Here is a 13,447-nt window from a genome sequence, read left to right on the forward strand (position 1 = left end):
ACTGATTATTTAATTAATTTACCAAAGTACGGGTACACTTCGTTTCTTTCGCAATGTAGTTATTCGGATTTATTTATATTTTTGTATATTTTTAGAATGTCCTTCCGGATGTCGTTCATTCACAGCAAATCCACACAGTAGATAACGTGGTAGAGACCGATACGAACCCTGAAACGATTGTGGTGCAAGATGAACAAGAGCGACATACACAAGAATATGAAGATCCAAGTGGAACAGAGTCGATATCAGAACATATACCATTTAAAGTGGAATATTCAGTCACGGAGTCGGAATCCGGTCAGTCAGAATCTCAACACACATTACCTGATGTTGAAACAAAAAATGAATGCATATTAAAAAATGATTCCCTTAGTATTCCTGTATCACAACAAGAGAGCGCTAGCCCTAATCAACAAGAAATAAGTCAACATAGTTCATGGAATCTAGATATTAACCAGTCAGATGTTCATATAAGTGAAGAAAGTCCAGTGATACTTGCTCTGTCATCTGACACATCCAAGGATGTACAAAAAAGTAAATCCCTTTCATCAGACAAACATGAAACACCTGAGGATTCACCGAGAAGTGAATATGAAGATTCTTTAAATGAAAATTTGAGCAACAAATCAAGTGAAAAGCAGGAAGATGAGAATTCAGAAGAAAAATTGAATTTATCTAATGAGAATGAAGCAGTTTCTCTGGGACAGTGCAGTTCTGGATCAGAAGAAATAATAAAACTTGATATTAGAGGGCAAGCAGCGCCAAGGTACCCGTTACAGTCTGCTAAAATAATTTTTGGACCACCACCCGATGGCAGTACAATTATTGGTCCGAACTTGGAACCATTGCCTGTTTTCAAAAGTTTGTTGTCGCCGTGTCTTGTTGTTGCAAGTGATGGAGTCAAAGTCGAGGAAGTATTTGATAATAAACCGCCATCACCAAAGAAGGAAATAGAAACTTCCTTGACACCGTCCGCGGGCTCAGCGAGTGACAAAATTGAACAAGATGTTTTAGTTGAAGAATTGACTGTTGAAGATGAGACAAAAGAGAAAATCAAAGACGGCACGGGTACAGCACCTAAATCTTTTGTACCAGAAGACACTATGTCTTTTAGTACCCTAAGCACTGACTACAAAACAATATGTGAAGAGTATCACACAAAGGTATTGGTCATTTGAGAACATTGGGCTTGATCTGCATGTGTTGATTGATAATTGCATGTTGCATGCTACACACAATATTTTTTATATATCGTGTTAAATTTCACACAGCTTCTATTGTTAACTGTATTCAATAAAATCGATAGTGTTCATTTTATTTAATACTAATTATTGAAGTTTTTACAATTAAATTGATAACAAAATGTTAAATATTTGTTTTATCAACATTATACAAATATTCCATATTTACTATTATTAAATGTTTTGTTACATAAATTTTTTTAAGTTTTAATATTATTGTACTTTAACTAGTAGGTTTTTTCCTTAATATATTAAATAATTGCATGAAGAATAAAAATGTAAACACAGTAATTCAATGTTTTTGGTAGTTAAAAGCACAAAAATACAGATTTAATACTTTCACACATATTTTATTTTCGTACTTTTCAATTTTTATTTATTAAATAAACTGCTATAATCTTTTGCATCACTGGTAATGTTGCTTTTTATTTTTCCGTACAATGTTACTTTCAAGGATGTTCAATTTATTAAAAAAGATGTCATGAAAAATGAAAGCAAGTATATATGCGCTTGCTTACTTTACCTGTACATAAATGTAACATTCGCTTGTCTGTCCTTTCAGCTTGTGCACTTGGAAGAGGCTATAACACAGCGTGACCAATTAATCGAAGAACTAACGGTCTCATTACAGCGATCAGTTCGCGAACGAGACGACCTCAGACACGAAAATGAGCACCTCACTATCGAAGTACAAAACTTACAACACATTACAGCCGAGCGCTCGCATTCAGACCACGACACCATCAAGGCTCAGTTATCCGACTTTATGAAATACCAGAGCATGCTGAAAGATGACAGTACAAAATTTTACTCAGCACTCATGAGCGGGACCGCGTCGCTTCAAAGTTCAAATGGCGAAAAAGATATGGACAGGGAGGAAATATTGGTAAACTATTCGAAATCGGACTTGAGATCTTCTGGATCGTCAGAAGACTTTCAAACGGGCTTCGAGAATAAATTGACGTTGTTGTTAAATAAGTTCGAGGAGTATATAGAAGACAATTTGAGAAATAAGTTAAGGGAGAGTATTATTAAGGTGCTATGCGACGAAATCGGTAAAATGAGGGTAGAATATGATACTGATATTAAGGAAATGGAGACGCAAATGAAGCAGGACAAACAGTTTTATACGGTGGAAACCAGGAAACTGAGGGAGCTCCTGTCCTCGGTAAAAGCTGGTAGTGTAGATATAGACGAATTGAGGCAGGAGCTGAACGTCAAACACGAGAAGGAAATGGAGAATCTCAGGACGTATTTCGAGAAGAAATGTTCCGATTTGGGACGCAGGTGAGCAATTCTTGTTTTATTTGACGACTTATTAGTTGTATTTCTACATTTGTTAATTATATTACAAAAAAAATGTTGTTTATCCTTATAATGTCAGTTCTGTTCTTTTTGGAATTAAATTATTAATTTCTGCTTAAATTTTGGGCACAGAATTTTTAATATCTGCTTCCCCTCCAAATCCAATCTTAGCAATGGTTTTCAAATATGTAAAAAAGCTTACGCGTATATTAAAAGCTACCTTATTTCGTTAATTGTATAAACGTGTGCTAACTTTTACCTATCTTGATAATAAATACTAATTAAATATGTTTCATTATGCCATCCAGGATAAAAGGGTGAGTAGTTTATCAGTATAAAGTATCGTAGTTTGAGATTGTTTACCATTATGTAACAAGTTACGGTTAATTTAACAGGCAAGTTACGGTACGCTTACGTAAAACATTGTAGATCTGTCTAAATATAGCCTTAGAGGTCGCAGGTCATGAAGCGATTAAACACGCGATTTTGCTAAACCAAACTCGGTCTAACAGACGGTTTTTATAAATTATAATATCTCATCTGAATAAGCTATCTCTAACCTTGCTTATTAGGTTATTAGATACTAGATTTCGGCTTTGGTGTTAAACAATTTTGACTGTGCCGTTTTCGCACCTTAAAATATAGCTCGTCATGCAGTGATAACGTAACATTCTGGCCAAAGAATTGTTATTTAAAATCGATTGGCTGTTTTTTGAGTAAAAAATGAACAAAAATGCAAATTTTTTCCTCTTAATAGTATCTATTAGTATAGATAAAATTGAAGTCGATAAGATTGTATCAGAAATTTATTTCAAGGTGGTTTATTGAAATCGGCTACAAGGTAATCTTGCCAAACTGCAAGGTTAATCTACGTCGGTTTACCTGGGTCGATTTGATTCACAAGTTCACATATTAGTGTATGGTTATTATGATACCTCCTAGATTACACGGATGATAGACGTGTCATTTTATTCTTAAAATTTATTTAAAAGGATTTTTATACGGAGTAGCACATTTGTTTCTTTTTTACCTTTTAAAGAGATTACTCATTTTCCGTGGGCGATAAAAGGGCTAAAGAATATAATCGTGTTAAGTCGAAAGATCCTTCGACGAAAATATTTTTAATAAGAATCTTTGCTTTATTGTAAAATAGGAGTTTTTTTTTTACTAATTCGTTGATATAACAACCGCTCTGGTGTATTGGTGCGAGTAATTGCCCAAAACACCGACGGTTTGCATAGGCCTCTTTCCCCATGTAGGAGAAGGTCTAAAGCTTAATTCACCACGCTGCTTCAATGCGGGTTGGCGGATATATTTCCTACTATGAGTAACGATCGCTATCAGGTGTACATGATAACAACCGGGACCGTCGGCTTAACGTGCTCTCCGAGGCAAGGTGCGGAGACCCACAAGAACTAACAATCAGACCGAAAATAAATATTTGTATAAACACAAATATCCACTCCGAGCAGGAATCGAACCCGCGACCGTCGGTGCTTAAGCGCCGCCGACATTTCACATGCACCATTTCACCAGAGCGGCTTGTGAATAAATAAGTGAATCTAATATATAAAAATCTCGTGTTAGGGGCCAAACTCATCCGAAACGGCTTGACCGATTCTTATGAAACTTTTTGTGCATATTTGTTAGGTCTGAGAATCAGTCGTAAAATGTTTTTTAACGCCTTAAGTTATAAGGGTGGCCCACCCCAAAATATTTGTTTTAATTTTTTGGCAATTTTTTTACACCAAATTTTCACCCTTCTACCACCGACCCGTGTTTTTTTAATAACGTTTAGCGGCAAAACAACGTTTGCCGGATCAGCTAGTTACATATAAAGATAGCAGTATTTTGACGAATGTTCGTAGCTATTCGGAGAAGGTGTGGCTCGAGCGCGTGTGCGCGTCCGCGGGCTCGCCGGAGCCGGGCGCGGAGCCCGACCCCGCGGCCGGGGACGCGCGCCGCGCCCGCTCGGCCGACCCCGCCCTGCCGCCCGAGGTACGGGTAGGAAGCCCTACTGCTTATTTATTCATTTCATAAACTTATATGGTACAGCCTACGGTTGAGTGAGAGACGACATATGAGGGAAGGTCATGAGGTAAACCAAATTCAATGAAAGTCGATCTAACATTAAGATTATTTTGAGTATACACACTATCAGCCTATCGCAGTCCACTGCTGGACATAGGCCTCCCCAAGTTCGTGCCAGACATCCCGGTCTTCCGCAATCCTCATCCAGCCGACACCGGCAATCTTACGTAGATCGTCGGTCCAACGGGCCAGAGGACGTCCCACACTGCGTTTGCTAATTCTGTGGGCTATCTCGGTTACTTTCGTTCTCTCGCGAATAGTCTCATTTCTTATCCTATCTTTGAGAGAGACCCCAATATAATATTTTGAGTATATATAGGCAGAAGTACAGACGTCCGGTTATTAGTTTGCAAAGACAATCACATCGCTGAATGTGGGTAACCCGTACTAAACTATATGCTTATATTTCCATTACCCTACATATATTATGACTACGAAAGTTTGTAAAAAAAGATATTTGGGGATGTGGAGGAACAGATTGTAAAGTTCCTTATCCACCGTCGAAAAGGGAGGATCCTCCAACCAGACGGGTGTTGTGTCTGGCGGGCTACTGCCCCCAACGGTTGTTTTTTTTTTTCTCGAAGTTTTGGTCCTAGCGGCCTTTACAGCGTCACCGGTGAGAGGGGCAGGGTACTAAAGACACCGGCCGCGAAGGAAGAAGGGGAGCCCTCTGGGAGGGCTCGGGGGAAAAATGCACGCCCTAAGGGTGTCTCCTAGCGAGATCGCACCTCGGCTTAGAGCGTCGTCGGAGTGGAGGAGGCGCTATGCGGAGCGCTGAGACGGCTTACGGACGGTCAGCTACGCGCCTAGGCGCGTGCGAGCCGTCAGAAGCCCCAACGGTTGTTGTCGAGTTCTATATACTCAATCACTCTGATAACTTTGATAGCGCGATGTAGGATACGTCATTTTCTCAAGTTTGTATGTCGCGAGATAGATGTCGCTAGATAGAGTCATTTACGCAGAGTTATTAAAGTTGAGCACAGCAGGAAATATTTCGGTCCAAATTTGGAGCAGCTCGACTGGGCAAGTGCCTCGACCTTACAGAAGATCATAGCTTAATAATAATGCTTTTAAGTAGTGTTGTGTTCCTATGGTGAGTAAGGTAGCCCAAGTTTCGAGTTCTCGGTGATCTGTTTGAGTGGATTAATTGTGCAACACCCCATGATGGTGCAGGAATTGATCATGGTCATTATAGGAATTACCTTATATTAATTTTATTCTATTCCCTATATCTTGAGAATGATTCGGTCCATATTAATATTATAATAATTTTCGCAGGCGACATTTATAGACAACACGTTGAAACAAGCGAACAAGCAGTTGGAACAACAGTTGGAAGATATCAAAGCCGAACACATCGCATACATAAATGAGCTTCAAGCGAGACATAAAGAAACCATCGCGTCACTTGAAGAACAGGTATTAATAATGTGATTAAAGGCTAAGCGAAATTCGTACTCCTTCACGAAAATTCTCTTTAACATGATATATTTATTATATTTATATTTATACTAGCTAGTACCCGCGACTTCGTCTGCGCAGTATTAGTAAGTACTTTGAGTAGCCTTTTTATCTTCTCAATATCTATCTTTATACTAAAATTTATCAAAATTAATTCTGTGACATAAAAATCAATCTGTTACTACCAAATGTGCACTATAAATATATTATCAACTTTTATTGTATTTATGGTTCACTGTTTTTGCGATAATGGCTTACTCAAAAAAGGTAGATATATGCTGTCGCGGACTTTTTTGTAGGACTAATTAAAGTAAACATTTCTCTTATACACTATATACGTGTAAACACTACAGTTTTTGCAGCGTACCCCAGAATAGCTCACAGATGGCAGATTTTTTTCCGATTTACTTGACAATTATCGTTATATTTTGGACAATTCACACACTATCTTTAAAAATTATAGCTTATTTGACATTCTAATGTATAAGCTATATTATTGTAAAATTTAATTTAAACCCATTCGGTAGTTATTGCGCATGGCAAAACACACGAGTTCACGTTATTTTTGGCGTATACTTGTGGAGGCCTATACTTGTGCCCTATACTTGTGTCCAGCAGTGGACTGTATAGGCTGTAATGATGAGTTTTTGCATGAAAGAGGAACAAACATCCATACATCTATACATCCATACATACAAACTTTCGCGTTTATAACATTAATAATAGAACAAAGGTTATCAGACCAACGCAGAGCAATAGTCAACAATAAAATGATACCACAAGAAAGAATAGAACAAATTAGATATGAAGTAGAAGCACAACTATCACGACCTCAACAACGACAGGACCAAACTGAAAATCTGACAGATTACCAAATGACACAAATAATGACCACACCACTAACTGAAACAGAAGAACCAGATTTCTCAACTAATGTACAAGCCCCATTTGATACTCAAACACACAGTGAAAAAGATATTCTCCCTAATCTAAATTCTAATAATAATGCAGATAAAATACAGGAAGACCTAGCACAGAAAATAAAAGACCAATTCATATCAGCGACAGAAAAATTTATCAATACCGACCCAACATCTCGACCTTTTATACCAAAACAGAAAACTTCGAAAAAACTAGCAGTGATAGTAGAATACATAGATTCGAAAATTCTTCCCGACTATTTGAATAATCAGCAAGATTTCCACACACTACACGCAATAATCTACATAGCAGCGTACACAGCAGCGATCTGTAATGGTGCTAAAATTAATATAGACAGACAGAGAGGTAATAGCTACAGAAAAACGAAACCATCGTGGCAAAAAAGGTTAGAAGATAAAATTCAAACACTGAGATCTGAGATAGCCCACTTAACTCAATATATTAACGGAAACAGAAGTTACAAAGTAGTTGATTCAATAGAACAAATAAAAAGCAAATATCAAACCCACGCCCAATACGAAAATCCAAACACCGAATTAAGCCACTTTTTAGACACCTTAAAACAAAAGTTAAACATAGTTTCCAACCGACTTAAAAGGTATTTAGCCTGTACAGCCCGCAAATCACAAAACCGTAAATTCATAAACAATGAAAAAGCATTCTACAGGAACATCTCCACTCCACCACAGGAACGCCACAGTACACGAGTCGAAACACCAACACCTGAAACACTAAAAGAATTTTGGAGTCAGATTTGGGAACAACCGGTCGAACATAACGAAAATGCTGAATGGATAGACGAAGTCAGTAGAACAGTTGAAAATACACCTGAAATGAGGTTTGAACATATTCCGGTAGACACATTCAAAAATATCTTAAAACGCATGCACAATTGGAAAGCACCTGGGTCAGATAATTTACACGCTTACTGGTATAAAAAACTCACACGAACTCACTCACACATTCATAGCCATTTAAACACTTTCATCCAATCAACAGACACAATGCCTACATTCATAACTCAGGGAATAACATACATGTTACCAAAAGACAACCGCGACACACAAAACCCAGCCAAGTACAGACCCATTACCTGTCTTCAGATATTTTACAAAATATTAACCGGCTGCATAAGCGAGCTCATATATCAACACGTTGCTGAGCATAACATTTTTTCAGAACAGCAAAAAGGCTGCAGAAAATTCAGTCAGGGATGCAAGGAGCAGCTAACCCTGGACGCAATTGCCTTAAATCACGCGTATAAGAAAAAGAAAGATATACATTCTATGTTTATTGACTACCGCAAAGCTTTCGATTCCGTACCCCACACCTGGCTACTTAAAGTTTTACAAATATATAAAATAAACCCTATTATAATATCATTTCTCCAAGTCGCCATGCAAAATTGGCAAACTAAACTTAAAATAAATCAATCTTTAACTACTGAACCGATTCATATAAAGCGTGGAATATTCCAAGGTGATGCCCTTAGTCCTTTATGGTTTTGCCTGGCTCTGAACCCATTGTCAGACCTTATAAACCACAGCAAACTTGGGTTCAAGCTGAATAATGAACAAAATAGCACAATATCGCACCTCATGTACATGGACGATATCAAATTATTCGCAAGTAATGCAAGTGATCTTTTTAAACTAGCTGACATCACACAACAATTTTCCACAGACATTAACATGCAATTCGGTGTTGATAAATGTAAAATTCTCTCTGTAAAAAAAGGAAAACTTGTACACAACTCATATGCACTTAATACTGGCGAAACTATTGAACCGATGAACGAAGTTAGTACATACAAATATTTAGGCTTCAATCAATCTAGACAGATTCAACAGAAACAGACGAAAATTGATCTCACCACAAAATTCAAACACCGTCTCAACCTCATCTTGAAATCTGAACTAAACTCTAGGAACACCGTAAAAGCCATAAACACCTTCGCGATCCCTGTACTGACGTATTCCTTTGGAATAATTAACTGGTCACAAACAGATTTACAAAAGTTACAACGCACCATACATACTAAGCTCACAAAATTTAGGAAACACCACCCAAAATCTTGCATTCAACGACTCACACTACCACGCCAAGAAGGAGGAAGGGGATTGATAGACATTCATAACCTACACAACAAACAAATAACTACACTCCGGCAATACTTTCACACTAAATCAGAACACTCAGCACTACACAGGCATGCAAGCGAAAAGGATACTAAACTTACACCGCTAAACTTACATGACAGGCAACCACAGACTAACGAAAAACTAACGGACCCAAAACAAAAAATCGCTACCTGGGCTGGAAAGCCCCTCCACGGGAGACACCGATCCCACCTATGCCAAACACACGTCGATAAAGATAAGTCGAACGAATGGCTAAGGAAGGGTGAACTGTTCCCTGAGACCGAAGGCTTCATGTTAGCGATACAAGACGAAGTAATAGCTACACGTAATTACAGGAAACATATTTTAAAAGACCTCAATCAGACTAATGACTCATGTAGACATTGCAATAGTGCCCCTGAAACTATACAACATATAACTAGTTCTTGCAGAAGCATAGTACAGACTGACTACAAACACAGACATGACCAAGTAGCATCCATCATTCACCAAGAACTCGCACATAAATACAAATTCATAGCCAAAAAACAACCATACTACAAATACAAACCGGATGTAATTTTAGAAGACAGAAACTACAAAATTTACTGGGACAGGACTATATTAACGGACAGAACAGTACATTACAACAGACCAGATATTACTCTTCATGACAAACGAAACAAAACAGTCTATCTAATAGACATTGCTATTCCTAATACCCACAATATTCAAACAACCATATCGGACAAACTAACAAAGTACCAGGACCTCGCAATAGAAATTAAAACACAGTGGAATGCAGACACTGTTCATATTGTTCCCATTGTACTCTCCGCAACTGGAATCATACCTAAAACTCTTACTAACAGCTTAAAAATTCTTAACATGTCTACCAATCTTACATACACCTTACAAAAAGCAACAGTTCTCAACACTTGCCGTATCACTCGAAAATTTCTGACCGCCTCGACAATCACCTCCAACGCAGAACCATCCGCCATACTTGGTTAAGGCCCGTATGGCAGATTATTACCTTCTCTTAACAAGAGAAGAGAAAAAGAAAAAGAAAAATAATAATAATAATAATCATTTATTTCAGACAAAAATTGTCCATAAAAAGTGTTAGTAACAATGATCTTATAAAACTATGTTAGTAACAACATTAGTAGGAAGTAGGATTTACTAAGATTGAGCCAAAAATACTGCATTGAAATTAAACTCCTACTGTTAATTAATATCTACCTTTTATTTTCATTATTTTTGGTTGCCCTTATAGAATTTCTTGGTGTCATCTATTACATTTGCTGTGTGGCTACGGCACTAAAGAATTTAGCCACCCCCTCTCTTCCCGTGGGTGTCGTAAGAGGCGACTTAGGGATAACAAGGTTCCACAACCACCTTGGAACTTGAGAAGCCGACCGATGGCGGGATAACCATCCAACTGCTGGCTTTGAAATAAACAGGCCGAAGACGGGCAGCAGCGTCTTTGGTGCGACAAAGCCAGTACTGCGGTCACCAACCCGCCTGCCCAGCGTGGTGACTATGGGCAAAACATATGAGTTCACGTTATTTTTGGCGTAAACTTGTGGAGGCCTATGTCCAGCAGTGGACTGTATAGGCTGCAATGATCTATTACATTTTCCAAGATATTTTATAAGACGGAAGAATGTACGGACAGTGGAGTGTTAGTTCTTAAAACTTTTTCGTTGGAACCCTTTGAGTACGGCAACATAAAAACTAAATTCTATCGATCGATCTCTGTTGATGATATCGAAAATATCGAGTAACTTGTTCTAAATTTAACGGCTTATAATCGAATCGTTTTTGAACATAAGAATGGCTTAAAATAGTTTTTATTCTCCTCATCCACAGATAACTGAACTAAAAGCACACATACAGACAGTAGCGAATACGGAGACAGTAGAGCCGCTGTACCAGCAGGACATCGACTCAGAGTTGGAGAAGGTCAGTCGCATATTGCTACACAGTGCACTTGCATCTACCCTCCTGCTTATGTACAGTCAACAGAGCTGAATGCTGTTAAGAATACTGAAAATATATGAGAAGCTATATACTTGTAGATAACTAATTTTCATGAAAAAGAAGAAATATAAACGAGTGTGCTTTAGACCAGACGGCTGAAGTAAAACTTCTCTAGCGCCATCTATATCTCAGCCTCGCCCGGTCACACTTTTCGTAACGCTCTCGTCACGCATTCACCAGCTCACTCCCCAAGTCAAGCGTGCGTAAAGAAATTTTACTACAAAAAGAGACATATGTATTGAAATATATAAAAGTTAAAGGTATATTTGCTAATTATCTATTGTGTAGTGTATATAAAGCTCACATCCCTCTTTTTGAGTTGTTAAATTGAGGGGAAGCTTAGAGTATGTGATGTAAATAATCTATACTAATATTATAAAGAGTTAAAGTTTCTAATTTAATTTATTTGTAGGGGGTAATCTTCGCAAATACTGATCCGATCATGAAATTTTTTCTACTAACAGAAAGCTACACTATTCAGGAGTGATATAGGCTAATATTTTCAATCAAAAATAATAGTACATGTAAATCAAGTCGTAGAAATGCGAACGAGATGAAAACTTTACTATATATTTGCATCATAAAAATAATTAACTCCCAACAAAGTGGGCACGGGTCGACTAGTACAAGATATTTAAGTACAAGCTGTTGAATGTTGTGAAAGTTTTTATTTTATTAATGACCAAAATATTTTTTTTTTTTTTTTTCTCTTTTTTCTCTTTATTTGGGAAAACAAACAGTATTACAATGGGTATCAACAACATCAGTATATATACAAAAAGTACTTATCGTAATACCAACACCGTTTACCACGGATTACCTCAAATATTACAAAATAAGTCGATCACAGTTACAAGACAAACAGCTATAATTACAAGGTAACAAATAAATATTGAAGAGTGTTAGAATATATTTCAGATAATGTTCAAAACAATTGTTTGACTTTAGACGATAACATCTTGTTGACTGTACATGTTTTTAATGTTACTATCCTCCGATACTAAAATGTTTTCACTGTAAATATATCGGTGTTACTTTAACAGTCTGTCCCAAACAAAAGCTTGTTCTAAATCATTTGGTGTTCTATGTTCAATATCACTTCAATAAAATTTTCACAAGCACAGTTAAAGAAATAAAAATCATTAACAACCGCTCTGGTGTAGTGGTGCGTTTAATCGCCTAAAACGCCGAAGGTTTGCGAGTTCGATTCCGGGTCGGGACGGACATTTTTATTTGTGTCTCGGAGAGCCCATAAAGCCGTTGGTCCTGGTTGTTATCATAAATACCTGATAGCGATCGTTACTCATAGTAGGGAATATATCCGCCAATTCGCAGTGAAGCAGCGTGGTGAATTAAAATTTAATCCTTGGGATGTTACAGGCTAAATCGCGATAAAAAGTATTCAACATGTATATTTAAAAAAGAAGTTATATAAACTTATAAAGACTTCAACATCCAAGTTCACTCATTTATTCATTTTGCATGATTTTCCTTGGTGATGTGAATTTAATTAATTTCTTTACTCTGTGTTATACTTGTGCAAATTCTATTGAATTGAATTTCTGTGTAAATAATCTTATCTTTATCGAGCTGTTTGTAAAATATACGTGATTATATTTGCAACGATTTGTTTGATTCGTACTTATCAAGAGGACCAGCCTACATTTTAATAAATAAATTGCCTTGTTTGTTTTTTGACTCTCTTGAGCTTTTAATGTTATTAAAGTTGTAAAGATCTTATCTTTATGCGTAACAATTTCTCTTCTCACTAACACGGGAGAAATAATCTGTGCCTCATTATCATCTGTGAAAACTTCTAACCGGTTCAGCTCAATTTTCAACGCAAATCATAATCAGTCCAAACTTTTAATCTACAAAACGTAGCGCGTATCTTACAAACAGCTCTACGAACTCCCCTCCCCGCCAACTCTTCCAACACCCCCCGCGCCTCCTCTAATACGCGGAGCATGCCGGTGTGCACTAACACTAACGTGTATCATCAGACGGCGCGAGACGAGCGCGTGCGACGCGAGCTGCTGACCGAGCTGCAGGAACAGCTGCAGGTAACTGACACGCTCATACACAGCTATACACGCTCAACACAGTTATACACATTCTAACACAGTTATACACACTCTAATACAGTTATACACACTCTAATACAGTTATACACACTCTAACACAGTTATACACATTCTAACATAGTTATACACATTCTAACACAGTTATACACACTATAAC

The 13,447-nt window shown here is 37.5% G+C and overlaps 1 protein-coding gene across 1 annotated transcript in view; it reads left to right on the top strand.

Moving 5' to 3' along the window:
* LOC123660209 (A-kinase anchor protein 9-like) overlaps positions 1-13,447 on the top strand; it is a 50,871-nt gene that overhangs the window by 366 nt on the left and 37,058 nt on the right. Inside the window, exons 2-7 of the mRNA XM_045595309.1 lie at positions 96-1,163; positions 1,804-2,528; positions 4,415-4,544; positions 5,916-6,056; positions 11,036-11,128; positions 13,210-13,269. Coding sequence (XP_045451265.1) covers positions 96-1,163; positions 1,804-2,528; positions 4,415-4,544; positions 5,916-6,056; positions 11,036-11,128; positions 13,210-13,269 — 2,217 coding nt within the window. The remainder of the gene's footprint in view (positions 1-95; positions 1,164-1,803; positions 2,529-4,414; positions 4,545-5,915; positions 6,057-11,035; positions 11,129-13,209; positions 13,270-13,447) is intronic.

The sequence above is a fragment of the Melitaea cinxia genome, chromosome 15 (assembly GCF_905220565.1).
Source record: "Melitaea cinxia chromosome 15, ilMelCinx1.1, whole genome shotgun sequence".
Classification (NCBI taxonomy): domain Eukaryota; kingdom Metazoa; phylum Arthropoda; class Insecta; order Lepidoptera; family Nymphalidae; genus Melitaea; species Melitaea cinxia.